The 21050-nt window shown below is 35.5% G+C and overlaps 2 protein-coding genes across 6 annotated transcripts; both read left to right on the forward strand.

The window, feature by feature from the left end:
• Nucleotides 1-219: 219 nt before the first annotated feature.
• LOC131012064 (increased DNA methylation 1) lies at nucleotides 220-11574 on the forward strand. 5 transcript variants are annotated; one of them, XM_057939975.1, is made up of 10 exons: nucleotides 374-669; nucleotides 1150-1214; nucleotides 2804-5074; nucleotides 7336-7459; nucleotides 7912-7994; nucleotides 8556-8800; nucleotides 9266-9352; nucleotides 10436-10535; nucleotides 10617-10818; nucleotides 10902-11574. In XM_057939975.1, the coding sequence occupies exons 3-10, from the start codon at nucleotides 2852-2854 to the stop codon at nucleotides 11480-11482; spliced, it is 3645 nt and encodes a 1214-aa protein (XP_057795958.1). In that variant the 5' UTR covers nucleotides 374-669; nucleotides 1150-1214; nucleotides 2804-2851; the 3' UTR covers nucleotides 11483-11574. The 5 variants fall into 5 exon arrangements, with proteins under 5 accessions (XP_057795955.1, XP_057795958.1, XP_057795956.1 ...); XM_057939973.1 differs by having other exon boundaries at nucleotides 1150-1203; XM_057939974.1 differs by lacking the exon at nucleotides 374-669 and adding an exon at nucleotides 790-854 and having other exon boundaries at nucleotides 1150-1203.
• A 764-nt stretch (nucleotides 11575-12338) lies between these two features.
• LOC131012065 (probable beta-1,3-galactosyltransferase 14) lies at nucleotides 12339-16980 on the forward strand. The gene is made up of 7 exons (XM_057939977.1): nucleotides 12339-13039; nucleotides 13542-13694; nucleotides 13773-13855; nucleotides 13944-14043; nucleotides 14773-14886; nucleotides 16121-16263; nucleotides 16647-16980. Exons 1-7 carry the CDS (start codon nucleotides 12699-12701, stop codon nucleotides 16739-16741), a joined length of 1029 nt encoding a protein of 342 aa, XP_057795960.1. The 5' UTR covers nucleotides 12339-12698; the 3' UTR covers nucleotides 16742-16980.
• Nucleotides 16981-21050: the final 4070 nt, after the last annotated feature.

Below are 21050 nucleotides of genomic sequence, written 5' to 3' on the forward strand. Positions count from 1 at the left end.
ACTATACATCGGGAAAATCTCTAAAAATATTATACAAAGATTTATTTTCTTACTATTAACTACAAGAGTAAATGTCAAAATTGACCTCCAAAGTCATCATCAACCAAGAGTGCAAAGAGAAAAGACGAGAGCCAAAAAAAGAAAAATATAAAAAAACAACACCAAACGCTACTAAAATTAGTAATATCTGTAAGAAGCTGGGCTTCTATTAATGGGGGAAAAATTCAATGGAAAATAAAGAAATACGTAACGGAAATGGAGGGAGTTTTAAACCCCAAAAAGAAATAAATTACTGTAATTAATCTGAAGATAAGGACAAAAGAGGTTAGAGAGTGAGGGTAGCAGCTGAGGGGGTGGGTGGGGGTAAGGGTGGGGGTGGTTCCTGCTTGACAACTGTACTGAAATGAAATTGGAGCACTATTCGGCCATCCCAAAGCACCCTTTTTTTATTTTCTGTTTCTTTCTTTACTGTTTCTTTCACACACATTTTTGGCGTGTATGTGCGTGTGAGAAAAGAGTGTGGGAGACCCACTACAATGGACCCATTTCTTCCTCAGCCTTCGACGATTTTATACGTGGATTCTATCGCATTCTCCTAGCGCTCTGCGGTCCCTCCGTTTTAGATTCGGATGAACCCTAATTTTCACCGCGGCTGATGCAAATGTACAGGTGAGTTTTGTTGTTTTGAGCTGTGTTTTAACGGACACGGCTTCGCGGAGCTGGAATTTTGTCGAGTTGTGTTTGTTTATGATTTTGGTTGTTTGCATTTGTGGGCTCTGATTAGGAATGTGGGAATTCTGAGGTGGGATTCGCTGTTTTTTCCTTCTTTGTGTTCATTATGTGGCGCTTATTTGGTAGGTTTTTGTAATTGATCTTCGTTTCGTGTTTTTGTTTTTTTGATCTCGTAACTGTATGCGCGTGCGCAGTGTATGCATGAAAGTCCGTTTTTTTTTTCCCTCTCTAAGATAAAAGGGGGGAATTAGTGTGAATAAGCTTAAGAAGGTAAGCATTTCATGTTATGGCAGTTCACGTTGCCGTGTAGGATTGGATTGCCTTCCTAAATTCTGTAAATTTTGTAAAAAAATGATCTTATGTACGAAAAATTTGACGATTGGCGGCGATGATTTTATTGGTGATTGGTTACTTCAGGATCGAAGCACATTGCAGGCTAGATTGATGCGGGGGTCCTTGGAAATGGCATTGGTTAGTCTGACATATGTTTTCGTTTCTAGCATATTACTCTTGATGATGGTAATTGTGATACTAATAGTAAATGTGCGCCTTTGCTTATGATGTCGTGAATTGGATTTATTTTTGTGTGGCGGAGATTACCCTTTTAGTGGCTTTGTTGTATCACAGTTTGACATCAAAGTAATTCAATGATATTTGTGATAGTATTTATTAAAATAGAGTTAACTGAATTGATAAGATTACATTTATGGGGGTAAGAACATCATCCTATAGTGATCAGGTCTTAATTGCTAGATTTATAAGAATCCACTCGTAGAAATTTTAGACCGGTCAATTACGACTAAAAAGTTGATTTGGCTTGGTAATTGGAAAGTCAACCATGATGACATCACAATAAACCCGAATACTGAAAACGTGTCTCCAAAAATAGTATATAATTGTGAAAGCACCATCTAATATGAAACTATCAGCTGCCTTGGTCAAATGGTTGTTTCTCCTGTTCTGATGTTTGGTTTTACCTTCATGGATTACATGGACTGCTTATTTTAGAGCCTAAAAGGGCCATATAGCGGGACATTCCCATTGTGTGTATTCTCAAACTAAAATATTATGACATGTCAAATTAAAGTGAAACCTCTGTAAAGTGAGTGGTATGCGATTTGTGGTGATTGACTGAATTATTTTTCACTTTAATGAACACATCTATTCCTAGTGCACCTTTTGAATAGAAAATCAGTTCTTAACCGTAAAAGAGAAAAATTAATTACAACCAAGGAAGAGTTATTGTTCTCATCCTTTTTACTGTTAATATTCTGAATTGTTTAATACTTTTTGTCAAAGTTTTCTGGTCCCTGTTGGCGCATGCGCATCTATGTTGCGACTTAAAGAGGGCTGCTCTGTTTTTGGAAAAGGCTAGCCTGCAGTGTGTATACCACCAATTGCACTTATACTCCCTCCGTCCCAGCTTTTAATATCCAGTTGAGAGTGGCACAAGTTTTAATAAAGTAGTTGGATTATGTGAGTGTTAAAACAATTAAAATGGAGTAAGGGTCCGACCTACTTTTACTAAAAATAGAAATGGATACAAAAATATGGGACATCCAAAAATGGAAATATGGATACTAAAAGTTGGGACGGAGGGAGTATTAGATTAGCACATTCATCAGTTAAGCAGGCAGTAAGTTACATAAATAAACTGGTAGTGGTCGCTGTCATTAAACACTCACCAAATACAGAAACCCAATAAGTATCGTGTTCTCTTCTGGGAGAAACAGATTCTGATTTGTAGCAAAGTGATTCTCTTGACTCGTAAAGTTCTCTGTTGTAAAGTGAGGAACTGCGAGGATTAATGTAGGTTCCCCATTGGTAGTGGTCCGTTGACCGCTCCTTACTTTCCTATGCTGATTTGATTTTTCTGTCTGTGTGGATAGATTTTAGAGTTTTCTTATTATATAAATTTGTTACTTTAACTGTTTGGATCCTCCATGTTTTCTTATATTTAACCTTTTTCCTATTATAGTATGCAAGGTGTGATTTTTTTTGACGAAATTATCTAGGTTGTTTAACATTCTTAGTTCGGTTGCATATTAAGGGTGTTAATGTAATTTTGCAGTAAAGTAGCAGTTCTTTCTCTCCGAACAGCTATTTACTGAAGATTACAATGAGAGACGAGATGATGGTTGAATCCTCAACAATGTTATTCAGCAGAGAATTTGAGGATTTGCATGATGATGGTTTTGATGGATCTACAGATGAGCAAAGAATTTTCAGTGAGATCTTCTTTGGAAGTGATGGTAGTAGGAAGAAAGGATTTATGGTTTCTGAGGCTACTATTATACATTGCGACTGTATAAAGGGAACAGACATGTCACTTTGCTCAAACAGTGGAAAGTCATCATTAACCAGTCACAATTTTTATGCAAAAGAGGATTTTTCCAGAAAATGTCCTTTGGAATATCTATCGTCAATGAAAAGTAACCATGAGGTGAAATCATTAGTTGAAGATCATCCAGATGTGAAACTAGATTTGGGGGATACCTTGTGCGCTCAAGCTCCCTCAGAACGAGTGGTTTCAGACATATCTTTGGAAAACTCTATTTCTGCAGGTCACACGTTAACATATCGTGTAGTTGAATCGTCTGGTCAGGGTGTTATGTCTGGTAGCTATCAGCTGAAGCCGATTCCTTATCAGGGAAAAGTATGTGAACTTAGTGGTAGAGGTAGCTGTAAAAATAGGGTATCTAGCTTAGATCAAAATGATCAGAAGGAAGCTGTACATATAACTGTTACTTCTCCTATTTCTCAAGAGAGCTACGCAAGCAGGCTCCTAGCTACCGATCCATCTACCTCTGTTGCAAACAGAATTGGTACTCATCGACTAACTAAGCCTAAATGGAAGGATGCCTGCTTTTTGCAACTAGATGAAGATGAGTTGGCTATGCCAAAGGACATAAAAAATGATCCTCGCCCTCTTCTTCGTTATCACATCTATCGTTTGCTTAGAGCAGCCGGATGGCTGATTGGGAGGCGTAGAAGGAACAGTAAATATAATGGGATTGGAGAATACGTCTATAAGTGTCCAGGAGGAAGACCAATTCGTGAATTTCATAGGGCTTGGAATATGTGTGGTGAGAGTTTGTTGACTGATGCCAATTTGTGTTTGCAGACAAGTGATTGTATCCAGTGGGCTGATATGACTGAATTGTGGACTGATTTATCTCGTATAATACAACAAATTGATGATAAACTAAATATTTTAGAAGATATTTCTGCTATGGCTCATTTGTGGTGCCTTCTGGATCCTTTTGCAAATGTAGTTTTCATTGAGAAGACAATTCGTTTGCTGAAAGAAGGAATTACAGTAAAAGCAAATAGAAGTTCAGTGATTACTTCAGGTGCTGGGTCGGTTGTCAAATACCGGAAAATCTCCAGTTCAGGAAGAAGTTGCGTCGACCCAATGTCCCTTCAAAATTGTGGGTATGATGAGAGTAATCAAATTGATGTTGGTCTGTTTGATGTTCCAATCAGTTCTGGAGGGCTTCAATCACTTGAAGAGTTTGAGACTGTTTTCACTCACCAGGACTGCAGTACAAGTTCCCCAATTACTGACCAAATAATAGATAAGGAAGAAGTTGTTTTTGGCCAAGTGAGAAAGAGTCACAAAAAATCTAGAAAAATATCTGAAATGAAACTGAATGGATCTCATTTAAATGGTCAACCTATGGATGAAATAAATAGTGTTAGATGTGGATCTAAGAAATCAAAAGCATGTCGCCTTAATGACGATGATCTCCTAATTTCTGCCATTATGAAAACTAAAATATGTCGAACCACCAACAAATGGTCCACGCGCAAGTCTAAGCCTCTGAGGAAACGCAAGACCCGCAAAGGCAGCTGCAGGTTGCTGCCAAGGAGCCTCAAGAAGGGTGCAAAACATATTCTAGAAGGAAAGTGGTCTGCTGTTGGATTAAGAACAGTTTTATCATGGTTGATTCATTCTGGTGTTGTTTCTTTAAGTGAGGCAATCCAGTACAGGAATCTAAAAGATGATACCGTGATAAAAGATGGTCTAGTTACCAGGGATGGGATATTATGCAAATGTTGCAACACGATCTTTTCCATCTCAAAGTTCAAGATTCATGCTGGTTTCAGGTTAAATCGCCCTTGTGCCAATCTCTTCATGGAGTCTGGTAAGCCATTCACCTTATGCCAGCTTGAGGCATGGTCAGCTGAATACAAGGCAAGAAAAGTAGCCCCTCAAACTGAGCAAGTTGATGAGATGGATCAAAATGATGACAGCTGTGGGCGCTGTGGTGATGTTGGTGAATTAATATGTTGTGATAACTGTCCATCAGCATTCCATCAGGCATGCTTGTTTGAACAGGTTTGTGTTTGCTTTTCTTGACAGTGTCTTAATATAATTGATTTTATCTGATTTATTTTCAATTTCTATGAATGTCCTGTTTTGTTTCTTACAGGCATACTTTTATTTCAGTAATGATGATAATTTCTTAGTTGTTTTCCTGGAACTCAAACAAACATACTTCAATAATGTAATATAATTCAATAATGTAATATAAATGGTTAGGTAATGTCAAGCATCTTAGCCTCTTAGGTAATAATGTAATATAATTCAAATGAGTGCAGGCATTTATAGTATAAAATAATAACCATTTCAGCCTTCAGATCATGAGATGTACAGTGGATTCATGACTTTGTCGAATGAAGTCATGTTCCATGGTTCGAATCCCGTAGGTGGCAAAAATTCCATTTTTTTAATTCATACTTTTTCACAGTGAATTCATAATGTTTCATGGCGAATCCAGAGTGAACTCATTTTATATGATAAGTATGGTTTATATAATAACCACTCCCCCTATATATATGCTCTTCTTTTCCAAATCCTAAACGTAATTTTTATCATACTGTCATACATTATTTGAATATTTGGTCATATATTTTGCATTCACATTCCTTTTTGGTCGAATTTTGATATTTGTTACTTATCTCATAATTGCCTTTTTGATTTTGTCTCTTGAATAGTTATCATTCGAACTGAAATGAAATGAGTACTTTCAATATCATCATGGTTTTCCATCCATGGAATTCAGAATTTGGCCGCTTATACAAGAAAATAGGTATTAAAAAGTAAAATATTGTCATTTAAATTTGTTGAGGAAAATGATGCATGTAATCTTTGAAATTGTTGCAGCTCTAGAGCTTTGCACTACGGGCATGCTTTAGGAGTCCTTTAGAAGTGTTATGCCGATGACCTTCTGGATTTACTCTCTTACCTGCTTTTAACTTCTTAATACGATCTCCTCGTAATATACTTCTTAATTGCTTCTGACATGATGGCTTTAAAGAGCTCACTGTTGTGATGGGTGTCAATCTACCTAAATTATCTACTGTTAGAATAATTATCGTAATGAGCATTGGGGATTTGGCTTGTAAAACCTAAAATACGTACGAGCAAGATTTTTTTTTTTAAAGAAACTTAGTTTAAAGGGACATATTGCTTAAAACCTAGCAATCTAAACAATCGACATTATTCAATAGTAGAAGATGCTCTAGTTATTTCACCTTGATCAGGCAATCAATTGTTATTGCAAAGATAACTCATTTGATTAATTGCTTCCCTAACCGAATACCAACCCTATAGGCCCCATAACATTTAGTGATCCAACAATGTTAAGAATTAGGAAGATCAAATTCTTACTAGTGGACAACATTGGGTTAATCTGAGGTAGATTATCTATTGTCTTGGTGCGGATTAGACCGATTTACGAGGTGATGAAATTATGTTAATTGCTCTTTATGAAAACTAACAGACAATTACATGTTTCATGTTTTCATTGGCCATAAATATAATAGGATTCTCACATATCACCCAGGTACTTAATACCCTAGAATAATTGATACACATTAAATACAAGAAATTGATAAATACCTACGAATCATACAAGCGTTGGAAAAACAACTAGACTTCCCACTCAAATAGAGATTTCAGAATTCCTTATAAACAAGAAAAAAAAAATAGCTCCTAATTAATTCTTAAAAGTCTTCTAGACTGATTTTACCAGAAAAGGGAAGAAAAGTAGCCTGCTGCTCGCTGCCGCCATTGTAGAATTCTTTCCAAGATGGAGATGAAAGAGACAATTCCTTCTTTTTTCTATTTTCCTTGCGAGATATATGCAAAAAATTAATATTCCTTCAGTCTTTATTCTCAACCAAGCCTTTAATCCAAAGCCCAATATATCTTCTTCCTAGCAGCCAAAAAAAATTGATTCTTCAGTTATGCTTTACATTACCCTGCTTTTAGCTCAAATTGTCCAATTTTGGAAAATAACACAATACATAGAAAAATGGGTAGATCAAGCTTTATAAACATAAAAAATATTTGGGAAATTGATGATGTAACTCATAAAATGACGCTTCATGCTGTTTATTTCCTGAGATGCTTTTCTTTTGGTTCATAAAAATTGTGGTTTCATGCAAACCCTATCCCTCATTTTAACAGCATACCTGTTGGTTGTATGATTTGTCATCATTCTGCATGAGGAATTTTTCATTTTGTCCCTCTTTATTGTGCCTGTTGTACTAAGGTATAAACATGAGTAAGCTGATTGCTGCGCATTTCTTCAGGAGCTGCCTGAAGGAAATTGGTACTGTCCCCAATGCCGATGCCAAATTTGTGCAGATGCAGTCAGCGATAAAGAATCTTCACAACTCCATGGGGATCTGAAGTGCACTCAGTGTGAAGATAAATGTAATTTTCTTTAGATCTTGTGTGTGTTCTCTTTTATAGATTAGCCTGTGCAGGTTTAATCAATTATATTCTGATTATCCATCATTCGCCGTAGATAAATTTGGAAATTTGATTGACGGTTGTAGTTGCCAAAACCCAAATTTTCTTTTACATTTGTTTTTCTTTGGTTTGAAAGAGATTTCAATTGTATGATTATAATTAGACCTGTATATATGGTTAATTTTATAGCACTTATGAGCTTTCCTAGTAGGACTCTTGTGTAAATATAGGTGCATTGATCAGTCAATGAAAATATCGGAAAAGCTTTTCCCCATTATGTTTCTACATCTGATTTAACAAATAACAATGCTTATCACATGTCTGTTCGTTGATCTATTTCAACTTGTATTTGTGTTTTTCTGTTTGACTTTAGCTTGATTCCGAGAACATAATAGCTTAATGCTTCCAAACAGATCATGAAACTTGCATGCAGAGGAAGGGTATGGGAATTGGGTTGGTCTCAGACACCTGGTTTTGTGGAGATGGCTGTTACCAGGTAAAATATGTCCATTTGCTAATCATAGCCTGATCGTAGGTGGACATTGTGTATGGAGTGAACTGGTAATACTAATCTATACTTCTGCTTCACAAAGAGCGAGAAATTGAGAATAAGATAGAGTATATGGAGGAGGCACTAGGTTGTATTTCCTGTAGACATATCAGATATGGTTTCTTCTAGAACAAATTTGCAAAAGTTAGTAACAGAATACCCAAGTACCTTTTCAATTTTCATCCTCCTCACTTTCCGATTCCACTAACATGAAACATTCACCTGGACATCTCTTCAGAATGGCTGTAATAAAAACTAATTATTGTTAGATATGAATGCATTATTATATGTCTCGTATTTTGTGATATCTTGTTGAAATATCCATGCTTTATTTCTGTCCGAAGTGATCATAATTTTAAATTTAAGGTGCTATAGCATTAGTGAAGACATTGCAAGTGTTTAATCTACTTCAACTCTGAGCCTGCTTGCTTGGAGTTCTGTTTACCAAAGAAAGAAGCAAACTTTTATATTGCACATCACCAGTCATGTTTTGGTTGTTCAATGCAGGTCTACAATAGTCTTCAGTCACGTATTGGGTTGGAAAATCTTCTCTCTAATGGCTTCTCTTGGACGCTTTTGCGATGCATTCCCAGTGACCAAAAGGTTCATTCTGCACAGCGAGTTGTGGCTTTGAGGGCAGAATGCAACTCGAAGTTGTCTGTTGCAATCACGATCATGGAGGAATGTTTTCTCCCCATGGTGGATATAAAAACAGGGATAGACATGATACCTCAAGTAATATTCAACTGGGGGTAAGCACTATTATGGGCATACACCTGTCATCTGCAGTTACACATTTAGTTTCACTTTTTATTCCGTTTCCTGCATCTGCCTTGGCCACTCCACTGGTAGATAACGGGAATTCGAGAATCTTATACTGATACAAGTGAACTGAAGGGTGAAGATAATTAATAAGTTTGATTACGTTAATGTTATTGGTCCATCATTGTATTGTGGAAGAATGCTATTTGTTATTACACTTACGAGATGTTCTCACAATTATATAGTATCTGCTATAAAGAATCTGTATCCTTGAACTAATTAGATCAGTCTGTGATGTTATAATGCATTCTTACCATTCTTTTAGGTGGTTCTAGGTAATCTCGGACCTTAAAATATTATCTTGGGTGTTGCTCTTCCTTGAGTTAAAACAAAGTAGTATATTATTGTTATTATTATTGAAGTTCAAACTGAAAACTATGACTTTCTTCTTTCAGATCACAATTTGCACGTCTTAACTACAGTGGCTTCTATACTGTGGTTTTGGAAAAAGATGATGTTGTCCTGTGTGTAGCATCCATCAGGTAAAACTTTCTCTGGATTCTTTGGTTCTGGCATTTCCATCTGAAACGAAGTGAATATAACCATATTTGATTCGTATTCATGAAAATATTGTGATATTCGATTCAGTATTCAATTCGATTTGATTTCCATTTCGAGTTATTCAATTTGATTCGAGTATTCGATTCATTTTCCATGCTATTCGATTCGATTTGAAACTATTCGATTCAAAATTCTCAAAGGAAAAATATGTAAAATAATATTCTAAATATATTTACATTAACAAACGCATATCGAATCGAATATCTACGAATATCGAATGGAATATCATGTTTTCATATTCGTATTTGAATACTAATCGAATTGAATATTTGTAATCGAATACGAATATCGAAATTTCGAATCAAGCAAAAATGTTTGATTCGTTTACAGCCCTACCTTGGAGGGACTGTTTGACAGTGGTTATTAATGCAGCAACATGAAAGATCTATTTCTCGGCCATTCATTTCATTCTGTGCCAATCCTTGGAAAATGTAATCAACTTCAACTGTATTTACCAATCTCCCTGGTGTTAAAGCAATGTCAACTTCCTATATTTTGAGTCAGCTGCTGCTGTTAGTTGTTATACATGAATCCAATGCGATGCTCAAAATTGATGAACTTCAACTTTTATGTGGCGTTTCAGTTTGACTCTTATTTCCATTCTGACGATGTGAGCCAAATTCATTTGTCCTTGTCGATTTTTCAAATATTTTCAGAAAGTGAATGCTCTAGAATGTTCCATTCCTGTTGTAGACACCACTTTGGCTCCTTTGCTATCAAGGGATTTCATAAATTGATGATGCTCTTGACATCTTTTTGCAACTTTCGCCATTTAAAAACAGTCATTTTAATCTTGTCTGCTCACTTACGGAAAAAACATCATACTCCATATGTCGCGACAGGGCTTCATATTGCTTATCCATGATAGTTATCAGCCCAATATTATTGTTTCAGAACTCATCTTTGATATTTTGCTAATCATGTGCTGAATAATATAGTTCTTTAAAACGAAAAAAACTACGATCACAATTGCTATCTTCTTACAAGCTTTGACCTTGATGTAGAATCCACGGGGTGAAGGTTGCAGAGCTGCCTCTAGTTGCCACTTGCAGCAGATATCGTAGACAAGGAATGTGCCGCCGCCTAATCAATGCTATTGAAGAGGTAAGTTGGTGTGTATTTCACATTATTATCACAGTAAAGTTGACCAAGCATGGACTAACTTGACTCAATTTTGGGATTTAGATGCTTAAATCTTTGAAGGTTGAGAAGCTTGTTATATCTGCTATCCCCGATTTGGTGGATACGTGGACCCTGGGGTTTGGCTTCGAACGTTTGGAAGAGGAAGAGAGACAAAGTCTCAGTAAAACCAACCTTATGGTTTTTCCTGGAGCAGTGTGGCTGAAGAAGATGTTGTATGACAACTGCAACATGGATGAGCGAAATGGTGAGTTGAGCTTCATCAATTTTTACAAGCATTATTTTTGTCTCTCAAGCAATTCCACAAACCCCCTATTTTGTACAAATCAGGATCAGATGATTTGGATTCCATCCAAGTGGGAGCTCACGAAAGAGGATCAAATGCAGAACAAGAAGATTCTGTTGATAGCTTTGCTGCTAAAGAAGACTGCATCACGACAGCAGAGGCCTTGCAGTTTTGCAGGGGAAACATTCTAGACATTCTGCAAAATCCACCGTGCAGTACCCTCTATTTCGAGGGTCAAGATTCAAACCCACCAGGCCATAATTCTTTTGTCGAAGAAGCCAACAACGAGGCCGGACCTATTGAGGAGATGGAGCGCTGCATCTCGCTGAATCAACCATCAAGACTCGATGAACATCACAACTCATTCCTTGAAGATGCATGTGTTGCTAGGGATGAAGATCCGGAGAAGGCGCAATCTGGAAGAAGGCGGAATCCAGTAGTTTTTGTTGAGGAATTTTCATCGGAAGAGTCGAATTTGCAAGTGAGTAGCATTTTGTGTAATCCAGTTTTGAAAGTTTCACCGGAAGATCCGGTTGCCGTGCCGCCGGGTGGTAAACTAGATGTAGGTTGTGGGACAGAAGCTGAGGAAATTCATTCTGTTAGACAAAATATTGTCTTCTTGTAAAGAGTAGTAGTGCATTTATTAGAGCAGCTTAATTTATAAAAGTAGAAAAAATTGTCCATTTATTTATAAAATTAAAAATTAAATTTTCCGGAGATGAATTGCAGTGAATTTTCTGGATTCTTCAGTTCTTTGTAAAACAAAATTACCCGTCAGAATAAAAATAATTTCTCCTTTTAAATTTCTTATTTCTTTTTCCTCATTTTTATAAAATAAAATTTTACTTTTTTCTAATTTTTACTTTCACTTCAATAAGAGATAATATTATTTCTTCATTTTTATGATAATATTATCACTCTTTGAAGTGAAAAGAATGAATGAGAAATGGTCATTTTTTTATGAAGAAAATGAGGAAAAATAAAAAGGAAATTTTCACTTTAAGAAGTGATAATATTATCATTTTATTTTTGGTGTGACATCCCTCTTTGAAGTAAAAAGGTATGGCTCCTCCTTGAAGTGAAAAGGAGGAAAGAGAAATGGTGAAATTGTCTTTTGTAGAAAATGAGAGAAAAGTAGGGAATTTTTGTTATTCCTCTTTCTTTTATGATGACACAATTTTAATCTTTGATCTACCAAGAGACCTTTGATCAATCTGCCAAAGATTGATGGCTCCATTCACAGCTATCATCAAAGTTGTGCATGTACAAGTCCTATATAAGGGGAGATGCATCCCAAAAATGTGAATTAAAAATTGATGAAATATGGATCCAAATGATGTCAACAAAAACCTGTGTTATGGAGATGGTGTAATAAACATTCATACACATTGAAAACACACAAAATTCTGCACAAGGATTAAGGGGCACTTCTTCTGTACTCGGAAATTTTCTAGGTTTTTTTTCACTTCCTCACTTTTGTATTTTTCCTTCCAACGACTTTGTAACTGTTGTAGTAATGCGATTTTAACGTTTTATCTTAAAGTCGCTCAACTTCCCAAACCGCTTTCCCGTTCATTCCAACTCCCAAGATACAATTTCTGTAGCCTACAGCCTCTGCTACTCTTCTCCACTTCCCACTCAATTCTCTCTCTGTATCTACGTTAGAGGTTTCCACGGCAACTCACATTCCGTATTTGTGATCCCAGTTTTACCTCAAGTAGCTGCTTCACAGATCAGGGAAATCTGAAACGCAAACCCAAAACCTCCAAATATCAAATTCCCCTTTACTAATACAAAAGAAAAGGGAAAAAGGATAACACGTTCAATCTCCCAGCTCCAAAATGCCGTCTTCTCCCAAGGCATTCTACGCGCGCCCATCCTCCAACAACCGCAGATCCACGCTCATGATCATTATCTGTCTAATTCTCGGGCTTTCGGCCGTTATCGGGCTGTACGGCATGGTGCAATCGGGCCGGAGCAATGGATGCGGTGATGTTAAGCCGCTATCAGTGTCTGTGACGTGGGATAAATCTTCCTCCCACAGTAGTGGCGGCGGCGCCTTGCCTCAGAAGCGTCACAAAGTTATGGGATTTGTGGGTGTTCAAACCGGGTTCGGATCGGCGGGCCGACGCCGGTCTCTGCGTAGGACTTGGTTTCCCTCTGATCACCAGGGGCTTCGACGGTATTCACTATGATTTCCTTTTTATTTCGTGTTCAAGTTGCATTTTGCCCTATGATGCCTGCATTTACCGTAGAACCTATAATGAGTACTTGGAGTAATCGTTTTCTACTGAATGTGTTCCTTCCAGAAATGGATAGCTTTTCCTTCTTTTTTATAATTATTGTTTGTGCTTATGGTGTTATCGGTAAAGATCGGATCTGAGGAATTTAGTCCATTCTATGCAAATGTGGAAGAGGCACACTCCGGTGCATCCGCTCTAATTAAATCATGATTGTTATTAATAAATTCTAATTGTGGATTAAGCTAATTGGGGTTGGTGAACCCTAATTGGGGTGGTAGTAAGTACACAAGTTTTTGCCAATGTTGGAAAATGGTTATTCTCATTGGATGCGGCTGAGGAGCCAGTATTGCGGAGAACACTCTGATTTTTCCCATTGGGAGTTGCTTCTCTTTATGTTATACAAATTGGTTGTTTTGTTACTCACTTGGGATTTAATGGTAGGTTAGAAGAAAGCACCGGTTTGGTTTTCAGATTTATTATTGGTAGAACCAACGATAGATCGAAGATGTCAGCTCTTAAGGAGGAGGTCACCAAGTATGATGATTTCTTGCTGATAGATATTGAAGAGGAGTACAGTAAGCTCCCATACAAAACGTTAGTTCTGACTTATTACAATGGATTCTGAGCTCGTGGACTGTATGATTGATCTGATTTTTGTCTTTATTTTCACAGCTTGGCTTTCTTCAAAGCTGCTTATGCTCTTTATGAGTCTGATTTCTACGTCAAGGCTGATGATGACATATATTTACGACCAGGTGAGTAGTTTCAGGAATCTGAGATAGGCATTTTCAACTCTTGACTTGGTGTAGACAAGTTCAACTTTAGCTTTTGCTTTTCATGCAGATCGTCTTTCCTTGCTTCTAGCTAAAGAGCGGTCTCATTCACAAACATACCTCGGGTGCATGAAGAAGGGACCTGTGTTTACTGATCCAAAGTTAAAATGGTTTGTTCCATATTTGTTATCAATTGCTCGTTTGATCTGAATGCTGGGTTTCTTAATGCTATAATACTGTTTTATTGCTACTAATAGTAATGTATCTCGTTATTCAGAACATAATACCTTCATACTAGCCTAGTTCTTACGTTTAAGTATCCTAGATGATTTTGATGAATCTGCATAGAGAAGGAACATGAAAGTTGAACAACTATTGATATGTTGTATCACTATGTGAATGTAGACTAACAACTATTGTTGTAAATAAGTTGGTGTATTATTTTATTCCCCCAACTTCTGAGCCTTCTAGCTGAAGTGTCCCTTTTACTTATAAAGATAATAAATATGTACTTCATTATTTTTGTATCTTTGAAGTTCGAAGGATTATCATTAAGTTTTCTTGTTATAAGTTTCCTCTGGGTACACAAAGACAGAATCCTCTATGAATTGAAGTTCTTAATGAGGTTGGCTGCATGTAAATCAAGAAAGTCTGAGAATAGTATGGGGGGGCTAAAGAAGGGAAAACAAATCTTATTCTCACTGTGTCAGTGTTATGGAACTTTGCTACAGAATATTATTTATACATCCAAAGTTGTCATGCCTTTGTTGTGAACCTTGAAGGGATCCGTATATGCGACAGAGTATTTTTTTTCCACTACACTCGTAACGTAGATATAAGGAAATAACTATAAGTTTTTCACTGTCAATATAAGTAGTTTGATCTCTTTAATTTTACAGGTATGAACCTCTTGGACATTTGCTTGGGAAGGAGTACTTTCTTCACGCATATGGTCCAATTTATGCCCTTTCTGCAGATGTTGTCGCAAGCTTGGTTGCATTAAGAAATGACAGGCTAGTGCATTTCCAACTAATTTCCATTTTCCACTAATACCTTCTTCAGATATGCATCTAAATTTGTTGTGAATCTTGTGATATAATGTTATACTCCCTCCTATTCAAAATATATGTCTTTCTAGCTTTGTGCACACAAATTAAGAAAATTCCTTTCTGACCAAAATTACCCCTAATAAATTATGAATTTGTAATTAATGAAGAGTGAAAAATGTGAGTTTTGAGGTGAGCTACTAAGGGGGAATTTACTTTTGAAGATTGATAGATAAAAATAGTTAGGATAATCCTTTGTTTACTTAGATGGATTGAAACTTTGGGATATCCCAAGGCCCTTGATTATTTCTATCATTTAAGCTAGTTTTGCTTGATTCTTATCCCATTGAAAGGGTGGGATTGGAGAAATCCTACTATTGAGGATAAAAATACTCAATCATGCATTTTATCAATCATGCAAAGTAAACGCCCCTAAGAGTAATAATGGAATCAGGATTGAAAAAAACTTAGAACAATGTTTATTTTGAAAAAAATTGAAAATGTCCAAAATGGCATTTATTTTGAATAAGGAGTATAATATTTTCCTTGTTTTCCTTTTTAGCATCTCTTTTACATGTAAACTAGAAAGATGGTGTATTCCTGTGTGTGCATTGGGGGATGCGGGTGTTGGTATAAGAGAATTCGCCTATAATGAAGAGGAAAATTTGCTTAAAATTGTTTATATTAGATGATTATAGTATGGCTGGCAAATGATTTAAGTGACAAAACTGCTGCAACTTTGTTGTCATTCTTGCTACCCAAAAGATGTGGCAGTTTAAAATTGATTATTGAATAGGACATTGCCATCTTATTGAGATATATTCTTTTGTCTGCTTAACCCTAGTTAAAATTGGGGAATGAAGAAGTCTCCTTGTTTTGTAATTTTCTTCAGTTACTATCACAAAGAACCGTGCACAGATGTAAGGTCTGCAATACCAACTCAGTATTGAAAATATAATTAAAATTTAGGAGAAATGTGAGAGTAAAATGAGATCCGACCAAGGGGGTGTGTGGAAGCACATCAAAGAACTATACTGGTTATATACATCTGCCTGGTTGAGTTGAATCACGAGTACCAATCTTGCAATTGAAGCCTACTTTGTCTTATTTGCTTTATGTGGAGATCCATTTAATTAATTACATAAGTTAATCCTTTGTATACCACAAAAGTTGACTTATATAAATTTATATGTGATTACAGTTTCCGAATGTTTAGCAATGAGGATGTAACCATTGGTTCGTGGATGCTTGCAATGAATGTCAATCACGAGGACAGTAAGCTACTATGTCAGGCGGAGTGTACGGCCTCATCTATTGCTGTATGGGACATTCCTAAATGTTCAGGTACGTACATTCTGGGAGGGCTACCTAGAACAACGTTCTTTTAAGTTCAACTGACTAGCTTTAAGCTTCTTAATTATGACTCTACTTGAATGTTTGATGGTTTTACTGGTTATGCATCACATTTACAAGCGTAACAAATATTGCTATAGATTTCTGTATTAGATGACCACCACAGATACATATTGCTCTTCTTATGTGAACTTCACCGAGGCATTACATTTGGCAACACCGCTTTCTTGTGTTTGCTCATGTCTCACCTGGACCTAATGCCATAGAATTGATTACTTATAAATTCTTTTTCAGTAAACTTTAATAACGCACGAGGGTAAATTACATCTGTTAGCACGACCATTCTTGTTTATGGCCGTAATTGTTGTGTGTAGGGTTGTGCAATCCCGAGAAGAGGATGCTGGAACTCCATGAGCAAGACACTTGCTCGAAAAGTGCAACTCTCCCATCCGATGAAGACGAAAAGTGATGTTCTTCTACATACAAAATTCAGATGATGACCTTGTGCAGCTCTGTACCATATATTCTGCAGAAAAGAAAAGAAAAGCTTCTGGGCCGTTGATTGTCCTGATGAAAAATGAGAATTTTTGTCACAGGATTTTTACATTGTTAGAAGATGTAGGTGGTGGTGGTGGTGGAATTGCCCAAAACTTTCATTTGTATCATATTTCACTCTTTCTATGAAAATACTACACATTTTCTGGTCAACAATCATCATCACTTATGACAGTCTACCTCTTTCTTAGATTTCTTCCACTTGCTTCACAAAGTCGAAACATTCTTATCATATATAATTAAGAGGTACACTCTAGTGCATGAGGATGCACGGTGCATCTCTTCTAATTAAATCATTGTTTTTATTCATAAAAATCCTAATTCAATATTAATGCACCCTATATCTAATTCAATATTAATGCACCCTATATGTAGAATTGTAAATGAATAGAGCTACTCACAAGCTATTCGAGATTTAGCTCGAGAAAAGCTCATTCGGAGTTTGATTCGATAGTAAACAAGCTGATGATTCAATAGTAAACAAGCCGAGTTCGACAATTTTATCCAGCCGAGCTCAAGCCTGACATCACTCTTCTTGTTAAACTCGCGAACATGTTTGCGAGCCTGTTCACAAACCTTCAATCGAACCTTCAATCAAGTTCGTACACGAGCTTTAAACGAGGCGAACTCGAGTAACATATTAATTAAGAAGTTTTTCCTAAATTTTTAACCAATTTAAGCTCGAACATCATGTATATGAACATTTAACGAGCCAAGCTTGAGTTCAAGCTCGAATTCAATATTATTGAGTGTCACACGAGCTGAACTCCAACCGAACTCGAGCTCGGTAACTGGGTGACGAGCCGAGCTCGAACAACAAGATAAGAGCTCGAATCAAACTCGAGCCGAGCTCGAACACCTGAAACACCCGAATATTTAAAAGAGCCGAGCTCGAACCCCCCAGTATTCGACTCGACTCGACTCGTTTACAGCCCTACCTATATGTGATCAAATAAATGATATAGCTGATGAGTTTAACCTTTTTTTTCTTTTTATTATAACTTTTTTCAACAGCAACTTACAAAAAACAAATAGCATTTTAACTATGGAGCTGCATAAAAAAGAAAATAAGAAACTGTATAAATATAAATCTCCAATTCAATTTTTTGAAGAAAAAAAAAATCTCCAATTCAATATTCATTAATTATTCAGCCACTTAATTCGTGGGCCTAATGCTCTAACGGCCCAATACAAAACCTAGATTTGGGCCGCAAGCCCATTATATAATGCATCAAAATCTGTAAATTTCTTAAGAAATGTGGATATAAAATCTAGAATCGTTCGTCACCAAAGGTTGGGACCCCTTTTGGTGATGGCATGTGTGTGAGACCTCCTTTATAAATTGAATCTAAAAAAAGTTCCAGAACTGTCAAACAAATTTCATAAAATATAGTTTTATTTATTACTAGGATAAAATCTAAGAAAAGAATAATTTTTTGAAAAACAAAACTCCCATCCTGTATTGTTGAACAGTAGGTATTGATGTAATGGAAAAGTATCATCAAACTCACAGTCACAGTAGTTGATTTGTATATTTTTGAGCGAAGTACTTGAATGTGTTCAAACTTTCATTATCTTAATTACATATATTAACATGCTTACCACTAATTAGCATCAAAATATATAAGTTAAATATTACAAAAATATTAGTAATATATTTTTAGTCTAGCTCTAGCTCACTCATTTATTAACGAACTTGTTTATGAAGTAACATACATAATAATATCAAACTCAGATTGAACCCGTAATGTATATGTAAGTTTCGTTAAACAAGATCGAACAAGTATTTATCAAAACTCGAAACATAAATAGTTTGTGAATAACTTGACTCAAAATATTTACATCTCTATTAACGAATTACAGTAAAACTTTTATAAATTAATAGTCTTGGGACTTAAAAAATTACTCATAATTTAGAGAAATTTTAATATATTGATAAATTTATAATAATATTAATTTATAATAATATTAATTTATAAAGTACTTTCTTAATTTTGTGTATTATGATTTTAGAACAAATTATAATGTGTAAAAACAAATAATAGTTAAATATTTAAATGTATTTAAATTAAATAGATTCATGCATGTTTAATTAAATAAATTCATGTATCTATCTTTTCATTGTCACTAATTAAATTTTTTCTTGCATCAATCGATCAGTATCTAAATTAAATATTTTCATAAACCTGCAAATTCAATGTAACTAATTAAATATATTCATATATCAACACATACATTATCTAAAAGTTTTAACAAGTTACCGTAACATTTATAGCTATGCTCAGTTTTCTATCCCATAATGACTCACTTTTTTTTTCATTTGTCTCATTAATAATATTTTTAGAAAGGAAAATCATCTTCTCTCACAAAAAATTATGGGTTCCACCATTTTCTCTCACTTTTATCCTTTAAAGTATTTTCTTCCTAATAATATTTGAAATAGTAATGAGTCATTATCAATTAGATGGATATAGTAGTATTTTAAGAAATTTTGACATGACCTATAAATTTATTATGGGATTTTTTAAAAAGTTATTATTTTAATATTTTATTAAAATTGATGATTTTTTATACTAGTTCAAATCGAAATTGAAGAAGTTTATTAATTTAAAAAATTAGTACTAGTATTACATAATTCAATATTATTTTAAAAAGATTTTATTGTATATAGTCTAAAATTAAAATTAAGAGTAAAATTTTGAAGTAGCCAAAATGAAGCATAAAACACAATTTATGGCCACACAATGAAAAAACATAAAATTTGGCATTTTTTATTGATTTGGACGTTTTTACCCTTAATGAGGCGGACCGGGTAGGATCAGGCGCGCGGGTCGCGTGCCGGGTCGGGTTAGACACTTATGGCACTATTAGTGCCATAAGTGTCAAGATTTTACTTTGGTTTTATTTTGGATTTTCGTTGGGACTTTCGACACTATTAATGCCAAAAATGCCAACAGAAATCCAAAATAAAACCAAGTAAAATGGTCATTTTGGCACTTATGGCACTAATAGTGCCATACATGCAACAGAAACAACAGTAATAGAATCAAGAAATCATCGAATACTCTCGGCCACAATAATCACTAGGTGGGGTGTGTGTGTGGTTTGTATTATTTATAATGTAATTTCATAAAAAAAAAAAAGAAATCATAAATGGATTATCTAAACCCTAAATGGATAATCTAAACCATAAATCGAACATCTAAACCCTAAATGGAACATTTAAACCCTACGGGGAAGTGTTTAAAATGATTCTTTTGGCACTTATGGCACTAATAAGTGCCAACGAAAATCCAAAATAAAACCAAGTAAAAAAATGATGCGTGCGGGCGCTGGCTTTTCCCCGCGAGCGCGCAACTCACCCATAAGCTTCCAACGGCCGCACAATCATCTAACGGTCACGCAATCACCCCAGCGGCCGAGTAAAAATGGCAAATTAGGCATACCACCTAATTAATGGCCATATTTTGATGTTTTAAGATTAGGGGCCAAAAATTAAGTTTCAATTTTCATTATGACCATTTGACTACATTGTTTCTTAAAATTAATGTGGTGTAGAAATGGGCGTCCGCAACACATCTACTGCTTTCACGTGCTCCATTTCCGTCTTTTTATGTTCAACTGTTGAGGGGATAATTGTTGCAGACGATCTAATACTAATAAAATTTAAAAATTAGACCTATAGTATCTAATTAGACATTTTAATACTCCCTCCGTCCCATTCATTATAAGTGAGACTTTTTTTTGGCACAAAAACTAAAAAGATGTATTTTGTGTGTAGGTGAAAAAGTAAAAAAGTGTTTAAATGATAAAAAATTTACCCGAAAAAAAAAGAGTCTCACTTATGGTGGGACACCCAAAATAAAAAGAGTCTCACTTATAATAGGACGGAGGGATTATATACTAATGTGAGAGTGTGTACATGTTTTTGTGATAAAATCATGGAGTATTTTCTCACCCCATTTGACATTTGAGATAAAGTCATGCTCTTTAATTTTTTACAAATTAGTACATAATGTCCTTAAGGGACACCAACGTTAGTGCGAATTCTTATCTGTGAACAGTGAAGTTTAGGGTTCAAATCCATCCTCAAATAAAATAAAATAAAAATAATATATTATATTTTAATTTATATTACGAGGCTCATATTCCGACGATGAAGAGTCCAGGTGGCACACCAGGTTTAAAGTGACAACACTACTATGAGGTCATACGTGTCTTTT

This window comes from Salvia miltiorrhiza, chromosome 2 (assembly GCF_028751815.1).
Source record: "Salvia miltiorrhiza cultivar Shanhuang (shh) chromosome 2, IMPLAD_Smil_shh, whole genome shotgun sequence".
Classification (NCBI taxonomy): Eukaryota; Viridiplantae; Streptophyta; class Magnoliopsida; order Lamiales; family Lamiaceae; genus Salvia; species Salvia miltiorrhiza.